At 38.6% G+C, this 12,963-nt stretch overlaps 1 protein-coding gene across 1 annotated transcript in view; it reads left to right on the top strand.

Moving 5' to 3' along the window:
* The window catches only part of DCP1A (decapping mRNA 1A), a 30,618-nt gene extending 17,917 nt beyond the window's left edge, over positions 1-12,701 (top strand). The window contains exons 6-10 of the mRNA XM_050313303.1: positions 671-790; positions 4,105-4,860; positions 5,273-5,338; positions 6,999-7,217; positions 8,722-12,701. Of these exons, the coding sequence (XP_050169260.1) occupies positions 671-790; positions 4,105-4,860; positions 5,273-5,338; positions 6,999-7,217; positions 8,722-8,802 (1,242 nt within the window). The 3' untranslated portion in view covers positions 8,803-12,701. The remainder of the gene's footprint in view (positions 1-670; positions 791-4,104; positions 4,861-5,272; positions 5,339-6,998; positions 7,218-8,721) is intronic.
* Positions 12,702-12,963: the final 262 nt, after the last annotated feature.

A 12,963-nucleotide genomic window follows, 5' to 3' on the forward strand; every position in this document is an offset into this window, starting at 1 on the left:
ATTTATCCACTGAAAGCTGGATTGTTCTAGTTTGGGCTTTTTCAGTGGTGGTTTAATCTGTAATACAATTTCCATAGTTGTTCATGTATATATTTATTAAAGATGGAAGTCGACTCAATCTGTAAACATACTGTTATAGTGCAACTCTCTTGTCTGGTTTTGTCTTGCTCACAGGAAACTGCATTAACACCTGAAAATGTATGTACATGTTTGGTTAAACTTTGTGGAAATAAGCTGGTGACAAGCTCTCTTTCCAGCCACGTGGAGTGATTTCCATCAGGATTTTTTTTCTAAGCATTTCCTAGATTGGGTTCTTGATTTAAAGAAGTGCAGCAAACTTCCTCATTAGGAGCTAATGCAGACACAGGATGTGAAACCTTTTCTTTAATACGTAGTTTTCTTTCTTGGTGAAAATGTATAAAGCCAGTTGTGTTTTGGTTTTTTTTATGTAATAATAAAGAGCAAGAGCTCTATGACTACATATCAGATTCTGGATGTCTTGGTATTATTTTTATTTCCTAAAATTTGTGAATTCTACAGTGTTTCACAAAAATCAGTGCTTTGTATATCGTCTGTATTTCAGTCCATGTGCCTTGTAAACAGGGTTGTATAGTGGGTAAATGTAGATTTAAACCTATGTATTAATTTTTTTATTTTTTTCCCCCCTCAGAATCAGATCAATGACTTAAGTATTATATCAAGTTCTGGAATGCAACAAAATTCCAATCCTCCAAAGCCAGAAAGCACAGAGCCTTCAGAACAAAAGCCTTCATTACAAGTGCAAGAGCAGGTATGGTTCATCCAACCCTAAATGAAGGGCTTTTTTTTTTTCCTCATTTAGAACTTTGTTTCAGTACCAGAATTGGGTTTTTTTGTAGAGTGCAGTGTTATCTGCTGAATGTGTTATCACCATAAATAAACTAATGAGTTTGAAGACTTTTAGGATCTTAAATTCTGTCTTTTGACTTAGCATTTTAAAAATATGATGAAATGTCCACACTGCTGTGAATATCCAGGTATGTTTAAATGGACCAGCTTGGATTCTGGAAGAAGTCAGACTGTGATGATGTGCAGGATGATTTGGAGAGATAGGAATCAAGAAAAGCTGACCTATGTCACTCAGGTGGACGTAACGTTGCAGCCTTTCACCCATGAGCTCAAGCCCTGAGTTCTCGTGGCTCAGACCTCTAGGCTTGTCTGTGCTGCCTTCAAAGCTACAGTTGCAGTCCTGCCCAAGGAAGCTGTGGCTTCACACAAGACATTTTGGAGATAAATTTAGGAAACAAGTAAATTCTGCAATAAGTAAGACATGAAGTGCCTTGGGCCTGCTTGCAGTGCCACCCAGTGGGCACGGGAAGGGCAGTGCTGTGCTCCTCAGAAGATGCCCCAGCGAGGACAGGAGCTTTAGTTCCCTGCCATAGTTCACCGGTGTGCTCCTGATGCAATGAACCACCACGCTGGAGAAATGAGGTGCCCCAGGAAAATGTGGGCAACCTGGCACTTAAGAGTTGTAAACAAAATACTTAGTTTGGAGTAGTAGCAGTTTCTAGTGCAGGTAAGGCTGGGGTATGGGCAGCAGGAATCTGTTTTAGGGGATGGGGGAGTAACAGTTAATGAATTAAAATACGGGGTGGGGAGTTTGTTGGGATTATTTGCTATCCCAGCACCTCTGCTTCTGGGTCAGCACAAGTCCTGGAGTGACCCCTGGCAGCTCTGCTTGCTGCGTGCCGCTCTGGAGACCTGGCACCAGGGTTGCCCGAGGCTTTGCTTTAAAAGCAGATATTTTCTTTTGGGTCATTTCATGTAGATTGTACAAAATCAGCTGAAGTGCTCCACCTGACAGCACGTGGAATTGTGGAACAGGAATCAAATAACTAGTAAAGGAAAAACTAGAAAGATAAGATTGTAACAAATTCTTCTGGAGTAATTAAAGGGCAAGTCAATGTAGAGAACATGTAAAATGTCATATTTTTAGTTCTGTTGAGCTATTTTAAATAATAGCTGCAGAGATACTGGAAAAAAATTACTTGGGTAGTATAAGTGATAATTCTGTAAAGCCAATTAACTGGCTTTGAATGTATCACAATTGTGTTGGTGCTGAGCCACACCTTTAATAATGTGGACAACTGGAAGACTACTGGAAAGACATTCCATTTCAACTATAAAAATACATTTTTCATCTAATTGAAACATACCTAAAAAACTGTGGGCATATGATAAGTACAGTGAGATTCCTAAACTCCCTCCAAAATGTCACACTTGCATGTGGATTGACTAACTTCATCTCATGTTAAAGATACCACATGTTTGGGAATAAAACTAAATGTCTTCTCTATGATACTGTGAAGTCAAGTGTTGTATCTTGGCAATTCAAAATTAAAATCAGTTGTATCATGAAATGCTTTTGTGGCAGCAATCAGCAAAACTGAACCAGAACACTGAGACAGAACTGCATTGGCAGTCGGAGCTCGTACTGTAGAGTTGAACTTACCTGAAATGATTTCTGGAGAAACCCTTTGAGCAGCAGCAGCTGCACCTGCACTCTGTTCCTATCAGATAAAGGGGTCATGTTGCCTTTTTGCAACCCCTGCTGATGTGTCTTCATGACACCCTGAGTTGATGATATGCTCAAAGTATACTTTAGCCAGAGATGGACAAGGCAGCAAGGTGGGGTTTGTACTTCATGCTGGAAACAAACTTCATGTTTGAGACTGTCCATGTGAGGGGACAGTCTGAGCTGACTCAGAGCATGGTGATTTCAGTTGATTACTTGACTGTTGTAATGTATTACTAAAGGAAAGTTAGTCAATTAATCATACTGAAGTGAAAAGCAGAGTTTGAAATGATCTGGACAGTGATTCTTCTTTTAATGGAATCTTTATAGTTGAAGCACAGGTCTCTGGAACAGTAAGACCAGTGGAGGAAAGTAAGAACAACTTTCTAGGAAAAATTCCTAACATAATTAACAGGGTTTATAAACTATAGACTGTCTCAGCCACAAAATGAAAGCGTGCCTGACTTGAAGCTGGCTAAAAATGAGTAACAATGGCAGTAGAGGTGAGTAACAAGGGCAAAAGTCAGTGTGATTTCAAGCCCAAGTTTTTTTAGGCACCTGCACTGCCATGGCTTCACTGCTGTTCTCTGTGCTGGGAGAACTGGAGCCAGCAGAGCAATGTCATGGTACAGTAGTTGTCATTGTGAAGTAGTGTCTTTGTTTAGACATACCATCAGAATACACTGGAATTGTGCTGCAGGCCATTCAGGCTTCTGAACAGAATGTTGTGTTTCAGTCCAGCTGTTTTACATAACTTCTAGTCCTGTGCAACCTCAAAAAAAAAAAAAGGAAAGAAAGGAAAATTTTGAGATTACGGGTGGTATTAATAGTTATTTCTTTTCTCCTTAGTAAAATACATCTTAAAATATTTTCATTAAAATAGTAAGCAGATGATATCCTTAAAGTCGTATTTTTCTAACAATGTCAGTGTAGCTAGATGTATATTTTTGGGAGAGACTAAAGGACTGGTAGATGTAACTGTCTGCATATATATACATACACAGTTTTCAAGCAGATAAATACACATATATTTAGGTTTATACAGATTCTTTTACCTACTGTGACATTGTTAATGAAAAGGGTGAGGAAAACTGTCTAGGCATGTATTGCTAGTTCAGTTGTGTAGCTTCTAGTTTCTGTGTTCCTTTCCCATCTTTTAGGCCATTTCATTATTTCCAACTTCATAAATTCAGTGAGGATTTTGTTCAACATGTCTGTTTTTCCCCACATCCCCCCAGAGTGCCTTGTGTAGTTGTGGCTGATGGATGATGGCAGGTGCCATGTTCATGACACAGCCCATATCCTTCCCCCTTCCTTAGTACTTGTGCACAGCCTGTCCCAAGAAGGCTGTAAAGAAGAAGCATCCATAGCCAGGACATTCCTTGTAAATTAAATTAATTTCAAAATTCCTGTAAATAGGGCCCACTTGATTTTACATGCAGTTGACCTAGTTGTGTCTCATAGTTTTCCTGAATTTGTAAGAGACCCTGGGAGTTGCACAGTGCTGTATATATTTCTAACTTTAAAACTTCTTTTTCCCTTCTTTTTAGCCATTTCAGTCAAGGCAGAAGCATCTGACTTTGGAGGAACTGTTTGGAACCTCTGTACAAAAGGAACAGCCCACAGCTCCATATCCCAACCCAGAGAGAATGGAGAAGCTGCAGACAGATGCATCTGCCAGAGAGCAGCACAGTTTGCTTTTGCCTTTTTCCTTTGACCAGTCACCAGTAATGCAACAATCCCTAGGGAAATCAGAAAGTCCAGGCGTTAAAAGCAGTGCCAATCAGCAGGACTGTTTAACACCTATGCTAATGCCTCCAGCTTCGGTTTCCCAGCCTGATATAAAAAATGTTTCAAGCTATTCAGTTCGTTTAAGCCCTGTTCTTAATTCAGCCTCGACAATGGAAGCTGCCCCTGCTCAGATGCTTCCTGGCCTAAAACAAAGCAACAGCATAATGCAGGTTATGCAGCAAGCTGCCAAGCCCATATCCCCACTGGTGAATCAGCCGCCGTCTGAGGGGAACCACGCTCCACAAAACCTCATGGCTGGCCAAAGCCAGCTCATAGCACCCCTGACAACAACCAACACGGGAACTGTCTCAAATCCATCTCATACAAGTGTTGATCTTCTCCAGAAACTCAGGTTGACCCCACAGCATGACCAAATGCAACAGCAGTCTCTCACTAAAACGTCCTTAACACCCAGCATCTCTGCCTCCGTTGGCCAACTTGCAACACCAGAGAGCTTCAAAGAATCTCACACTAAGCCATCAGCCTTGAACAGCAAGTTAATCTCTCCCCTTCAGGTATTCTGATATCCATGAAGTTTTAGGCTGTTTTTAGATTACCTGTATTTTTCCCTTGGAAATTTGCTGCTGTGTAGTAGCCTTTTAAAAATAACGAAGGACTTCCACTGTGTGATAGTGATTGAATTGCTAAGTTAGACATTCAGTTCCATTAGTTCTATATCATTGGCATCTGCTGCCAGTGACAGACCTGTCTGTAGAGGAGGAGGTTTTTCAACCTCCTGTTAGTAAGTCCTAAAGAATTCATCTGTACTTGTGTCAGAAAAATATTGCTCAGATCTGCTGATCTGAGAAGGGATGGAATGTCTCAGGCTCGTCAGTGTTGCGAGGGGTGATGCTGTGGAAGTGTAGCCTGGACTTTATTTAAAGGTATAAAATTAATTTCCTTTCTCTTTTTTTTTTTTTAATTTAGACTGTACAACAAAACAAAGAGCCAGAAGTGTTTCCACAGCCGAAGACTTTGTGTAAAGCAAGTCAAGTAAGTGAACAAGTACCTCTGTTAATTAGTAGTTTTGTTAGAAAAGAGAAAACCCAGCTGTGGTTCACTGTTAATATCTCAAATAGTCATCACCCACTGACCATATGTGAAGAGCTGTTACGAAGCAGGAAGGAGCTGCACTGAAGGAAGGGGGAGCTCTCAGTGAGTGCGCTGCTCTTGTGCAGTGCCTCTTATTGTTGGTTCTAATGTGGAAATGAGAACACGTTTTTGGATTTACAGCCTTGCAATGACTTTGCACCATTTGAACTGGTTTTTTTAATGTTTCAAACAAGCACTACTAATGCCATAATATTGTAGCAGGGTCTATTAGCCTTAGCCTGACCTTAAGCACCCCAGAGGCATAAAATGCAATCCTTCCCTTATTGCCTCTTAGTTGTCCTGAGATAACCTTGTATTTTACGAAAAGATACAAAGTGAAAGAAAAGGAAGATGGAGGAAGAAAAGAATAACAAGCATTTGTTATTGCAAGACTGTCTAATAGCAAGTTTTAGTGATCTAAATTCAGATTTAACATTATTAGAACTGTCTTGGGTAAGAGTTCAAAATAATGTCAATTTTAAATTTCAGGTTGCAGTTAAAAAATAGCTGGTAATAGTCAAGTCTTCAAGAATTATTTTAATTACCTTTTTGTTATGTATTATTTTTAGGATACCATCTGTACTTTAATTCTGCTTTTCCTTTACCCACCTCCTCCTTTCTCAGATCTCTTAAATTGCCTCATTCTTGTCAAATGTGCACTACATGAAAACAGTTTTAGTAGCATACCCGGATCTGATTGTGAAGGCAGTAAAAATGGTGCTACTTGAAGTAAAATGCTGTTCTAGCCACTGGCCTGCTATGAGATAAGATCTGCAGTGTGTTCATGACCCAGTTAGTAAATAATAACCGAACTAACCCCATTTTATATGGGTTTGGGAATTCTAAGGAATGTGTGCATGTTGTGTAGTAAACTGTGTTTGTGGGTTTAAACACATTGTCTTCAGCTGAAATCCCACGCTATGAGTCTTCACAGTTTTGACTATACCAAAATCAGTTTTCTGGTTCTGCTGCTGTTGATGTTATTAAATACACGTTAACTTCAGATGGTTTGGAAGCTTTTTTCTTCTGAAAATCTTTGGTTATCTAGAGGGAACTCTTTTTACTATCATATCAAATATCTGTGCATATCACATTTAGTGTTGCTTTTCTTTTGAGTGAGATTTGCTTATTTATTTTCTTTTTTCTTTCACCACGTTGGTCATTCTGGAGGCCTGAGCAAGGCATTGATTATCATCCTGACTAATGAACCCTTAAGGAAAATAATAATCTGCAAAACAGCTACAGACTCCTTTGATTAGCTTGGTGAAAAGCTCATCTTTCATTACATCTGTTATGTTTCAAAAATTCTGGAAGGTAGCAAGGAGTCTGCATGCAAGAATGTTCAAGGCTGCTACCTTCTTTAGCTTGAAAATGAGAATTACTATTGATATTAATCTTCATGGATAAATATTTCTTCATTAGCAGCAGCTATTTTATAATATCTGACTGAATAATTGTGGCTACAATTTATTTGATTTTCTTTATGTTCATCTCTCCAGCCTTTCCAACATCATTCATTCTTACTGGAAATGGTGCTTATTAATTTTCTGTTCTCTTGCAGGTCGCGCCTCCCCAGTTTGTCACAGCCACGACAACAGTAACACCTTCAGTCCTCTTGTCTCCCAGCGTGTTTCAGCAATCAGCTACAAAGGCTACAGAAGTGGAGAATAAAGCCAGTTCTTCTTCGCCTTTAACACTTGGAACAACAGAAATTCAGACTACACCTCCTACTGTTCTCAGTAGGTCTCAGCTGCAAGAAGCACTGATACATCTAATAAAGGTACTGTCTATACAGAGCTCAATCTCTGCAGGGAGTTCCAAGTACAGAAGCCAGCACTGAGCAATTCTGTACCCCTGCAACTTTTTTTTTGCCCTGAAACATTTCCAAATATGTTCTTTTGTCTTGGAATTACTCCACACTGTGCACATAGTGTGGCACAGTTTGCTGCTCTTGGTTGAGATGTGGAGCAGTTAGAACAGAGTACATGTAGACAAGTGATGAATAAGTTGCGTTAGTAGAAGCTGCTGTGGGAATGAGGGGAGTTGATTTTGCTGTCTTTGTAAGTTTTCTGCTTGCCCAAGGAAAGCTTTCCTGTTTTCAGGAAAGCTTTAACCCTTCCTCATCTTCACCTGAAGTATGTTTCTTTGAGATGGAAATTGCAAAGTTTTACTTCTGCTGTTTCTAGGGACTAAAAAGTTCAGTTGCAGTAAGCCTGTGATGTTGGGAAGCAGCCATGCATTGAGATGATTTTGACTTCTAATGCCATGGTGAAGTTGCCATGAATGACAAACCGTTCTTTCTTAACTGGGGATTCTCTTGCCCTCTCCATGCTGATGTGCACAGCTTACACCCAAAATGCAAGTCTAAAAATAACAAACAATGTCTTCTCAGTGATCAGGTTTTAGGACCAAAAAGGGCCACTACCAGATCCCATCATTAGGTTGCCTGATTCATCTGTTGTTCCATTTTACATAACCTTTTCCTGTACTGGTTTGTATAGTTTTTCTCGTTAAAGACTTAAACTAGTCTTGCAACCAAGCCCAAGTGCCAGTAGTCTGAGTGGTGAATTTAGGGAGCTGACAGGAATCTTTGTCTCCAGTCTTTATAGAGAGAGCTCAATAGGCATATCCTGCAGCATGGGAGTACTTACAGCACTCCAAGGAGGATACCAAATTTGCACTTCAGTCTTGTAAAGAGAATATTACACCCTCAAGATAGCTGGTTAGATACCAGTTCTGTAAACTTGTCATGTGAATGAATTAGACTAAAAACATACCTCTAAATATTGTCTCTAAATTAAACTAATCCATTGCCCAGTCATGCTTTGCCATGAGTATTCAAGTAGAACACGCTGCAGTCCCATTCAGGCTGCTCTGACAGACAGAAGTGACATCCCTTGTGACACTCAGGCAGACTGCATTTGGGAACTTGTACACAGAAGGAAATTCCTTGTGTCTAAGGTTTGGACTCTGGAGGGAAGTGAAATGTGAGGTTGACGTAGTGACCCCTGTTTGTTTGTTTGTTTGAGCATCCAGTGTGCTCAGGGATCCCTTCACCTGTCTGACCATCGCTGTGGTTCCAGCCCGTGAGGTGTTCAAACAGCACTGCCTTTTGTGCCCAGCTGGTTGCCTTAACTCTTTGACAGTGGCCACTGTAAGGAATCCCTATGCACAACTTAGGCATTAAATTAAACTTTTCTTGCATCTTTTTACTAAGGCAGTAAATGAAACTTTTTTGCATCTTTTTACTAATGTTTCTAATGTGCTTCTTTTTTCTCCTGCAGAATGATTCCCATTTTCTCAGCACTATCCATGAAGTCTACTTGCAAGTCCTAACCAAGAGTACAGACAACATTAAGCTATAATTGAAGCTGAATCTATTTAAAATGTGTCCATTTTAGAAACAATTATGCCTCATCTATAAAACTAATATTTTTGTAAAAGAATATTTAGTTTTCAGTGTCTTGAATTTGAACCTGTTAGGAAAGACTATTCCTTAAATACCTATGAAAGTAATGTTCTCAGAAGTGATCTAGGTTTTCACTGTGATCATCACCAGCAAACCTTTTTTTTTATTGGGGAGGGGACTTAAGTTGCATTTGAGCTCTCATTAGCATTAAGTGAATGTGCAAATGTTTGCTCTGGCTCTCATGCCCAGCTGTATTCACTGTTCAAGGGTTACAGACTCAACACTCTTTCAACCAGCAAATACACAGGACAGGACACTACAGCACACCAAGACAGAATTCAGCTGTGGAAACTAGTTCCACTTGAAGGACTAAGGAAAAGGAGAGCGAAATGCCTTGTGATGAGACTGGCAGGTGTGGGGAAGGAACGGATCTGGAAGCCAGGCCTTTAGAGCTAAATATTCAACAAAAGGTCCGAAAATGTGATTTGCTCAATACTTTGGCAGTCTGCAGTTATTGCACATAAATTCATCTTTTAATATTTCACTAACCTTAATTGCTTTTACGTTATTGACATTAAACAGGTATCCAAGTGAGTAAGGCCATTTTCTCTATAAAGGAAAATCTGAAATATGCAAAATCCTCAGTGATTGTATCATTTTTAAGTAGTTCTGTTCAATGTTGAAGTTTTCTTGTTTTAAATTTATAGTTAGGAGACCACCACTGGAAGACCCTCTTCCTGTTCAGCAGTGTTTGATAAAATTTAAATACTTTGTTCTTTTTTAGCTTAAGGATGGACCACGTCATAGTTGGTTTTCATTCCTCAGTTGTGTTGGAACTGCAGTGTTGCAGACTATGCAGACAGGAAACAAATGCATGCTTTTCTTCTGTTGCCCTCTCCCCAGATTGTTAGTGCACACTTCATAGTCTGAAGTTTATCTAATTAAAATGTCACTGCTTTGTATATGTGATTTAGTAAGTCCCTATTCACTAACTAAGAATTTAACTGGGTACTTTCCCATTTGAAATTGGAAAATTTCTAATTATACTTTCTTTTGCTGCTGAGTTGGTTTACCCATGGCTTGTATTTATTTCTTAAAGGCATGCAGAGGTGATTAATCTGACTCCAGTTCCCAACCTTCTCCAGCAATAGTAGTTTTAAAGGATGCGTTTTCAGTAGAAAAGTGTTGGGTTATTGAGTAAAAAGATAATCTGTAGTGAGTTGTGATGCACTGCTTTGTTCTTTTCCCTCAAGCACTATTGAAATATGAGGAAAAAATATTGTTTGGCTCCTTGCAACATATATGTATGATATATATATATATCTCCTAAGGATTAGTTAATATTGCCATAGTCAAGGTGCATGGCCATTTCATTGGAAACTAGTAATTGAGCTTTAATTGTGACTTGTTCACAAATTGGGATGTTTTAGATACAACAAATATTTACATTTTTATGTATTTGATCTATTTTAGTTTTTGTCATAGCTTTTTAGTGGAAAATATATTTTGTTTAGCACTACCTGCCTTCTGAAAAGATTTTCTCAGCCTTTGAGTTCAGTGTTTCCAGTTAAAAGATACTGTATATTGTCAGAAAAACATGCAAGATTCAGGGAAAGATGCTAATGTCATGCACATTCATCAAGAAATATATTGGATTTCATAGTAGCATTTGAATTCAGCAATATAAACTCAGCCTTGTTAAGGAAGATAGGAGCTTCTTCCATAAATCCTAGAGTTATAATACTGTGTATGCACATAAACAGCGAGACTCAGATCTAAGGTCTAAAAGAATTTTTTGTTGGGTTATTTAAGAAAAGTTTCACTAAAAGGGACACAAACCGATGAGCAGTTCCTCTGAACAAAAATGGACAATCTAAACCAAACAAGAGAGTTGCTTTTATCTGGATTTAGCCAAGAGGACTTCTCACTTCTCATGGGCAGCTTAGAGTTCCTACAAAGAAAGGTTTGGTCAAGGTTTGTAAGAACAGAAGTGCTGGGAACTGACAGTGCTCACGGGTGCTGTTTGCTAAATACACTCATATCCAAAGACCTGTAGAAATGATACAAAGGAGTTGTATTTTGAGTTCTTCAGCCATCTACAGCTGACAGAAGTAATACTGCTCTGAATATCCTTGAGCTGTGAGGGTTCCTGGCCAGCTGCAAACAAGCAGTGGCAGATTCTTGCTTGACTTTGGTTTTGTAGTGTCCTGGTAGCAGCAGACTCTTTGTTTACTCCCCGGCCCCAACTTTGAGAACGAACTGGCAGAGAACCAAGAATTGAAATGGTGGCTCCAACAGCAAACAAACTGTTCATCTTGGACACGTGCACGTGTTTGTCCCAGCCTCTCTCTGGCAGCAGACACGGAACCAACCTGGGTGTCACCCAGCACTGCAGAGGTTTGACAAGTGCCAGGGACTACCTTTAAAAGATAAGCTCCTTGCATGAAGAGTTAATTGTAAAACACAAACTCAGTTATAGTGTAAAATTTGAATATTTTTTTTAATGTGGACTGTGTATTTAAAAATTTTTTTCCCTAATTATTTTAACTTTTTGTATAAGTTTAAAATTACCGGCTTGTTGAAGTGCTTGATTCATTTTTTCCATGTGTAGGGATAACCAGGGGTCATCACAGGAAATGATTGTGACCATTTTCAAGTGATTTTGGTTTTTTGGGGTTTAGGGGTTTTTTTTAGCTACTGGCTTAATGGGATTTTACCTATTATTTCTGAGAATTAAAAGCTTATTAGTTCAGACTATACTCCCCAAATTAATTCTTATCTTAGCATGTGTTTTGTGGCTCATGTTAAGTCACTTCTGGGGAAAAAATAAGACTCCAAACTCAAACATAATCAAAAAGACAGTTTTAAAACCTACAGCTGCTGAATTGTTCAGGAAAATCAAAATTCTCAGTTTTGTAGTTAGACTTTCTCTGCTGTTATTTACAATGCAAAGTTTATATGAAAGGTGCCTAACAGCTATTAACTTTAGAAGCAGTAATCTTTCCAGATTAAACAAGATTTGCAGAATGAGTGATAAAGTTTAAAAAAAAAAAAATTTAAGTGATGCATCTTGATTTCGTAGAAACTGTTTAATTCTCTGTATAAATACTCAATATTGCATTTAAACACTGTTGGATGTATCTCATTTTTGCTTGCATTTCTAATTGCTTCATTTTGTTTTATTTCTGAAACACATTATGCCACGTATAGTCACTGATACAATTTCTGGAATACTCTGGAAAGCAAACTTTAATTTGGGACTTCTTGGTTTTTAAAAATATTACAAACAAATCAGCCACCTTTTTGCCAGGTATTTGGGTTGCTTTGTACAGCATATCTTAACAGGAGGAATGTGTGCAATATGTATCACCTCAGTTTTGTCTGGCAATGTTATGAAAATGTTAAGATGCAATATCTTCTTTTTACTTCAAATGGGAAAAACTGCAGTATCTCTGATTTGGTGGTGTATTTATTTTTATCTATTCAGTGTATGGACATATGGTTAGTTAGGGGTTTTTATGTACATTATGTGCTTTTAGTAATTTCTGAGTTTTATCACTTCTGTGGATGCACCAGTTGTAGCCATTTGCATGTTCTTTCAATATGAAGACCATGGGAAGGGAGCTTCAGGAAAGATTTCTGGAAACCGGAATAATTGTAAGTCAATAAATGTAGATACTGCATCATTAACTTTTTGGTATGGTATGGATTTTATAGCACCTATGTATGTTTGCAGTTATTAAGTTATTGCATAAATGTTTAAGAATGAACATTTTTTTCATCCAAAATTTTGTATGTTTGCAAATATATTTTTGTAATAAAACTTCAAAACAAATGTTTCAGCACCTCCTAAAATCTTGTGATGTTTCCTTTTATTTCTAGAGTCCTATTAGCCTGGTGGAAGGTTCAGTTTTTTGTTTAGGGTTAATATTTTCCACAGGAGAAACTCAAATTCCTTACTCCATACTGGGGGTAGAACCAATTTGCATTTGTCTGCTAAGGAAGTGCATCCTGCCTGCTTGAGGGACAGTTGGGAATGGCCCCTGTCACTGGAACAGCTTCTGTATTGCTGTCAGCAGCACCAGGCTTGTGCTTTGAATTTGCTCAACAGATACAT

Source organism: Myiozetetes cayanensis, unplaced genomic scaffold (assembly GCF_022539395.1).
Source record: "Myiozetetes cayanensis isolate MyiCay16 unplaced genomic scaffold, myiCay2020 scf18, whole genome shotgun sequence".
Classification (NCBI taxonomy): Eukaryota; Metazoa; Chordata; class Aves; order Passeriformes; family Tyrannidae; genus Myiozetetes; species Myiozetetes cayanensis.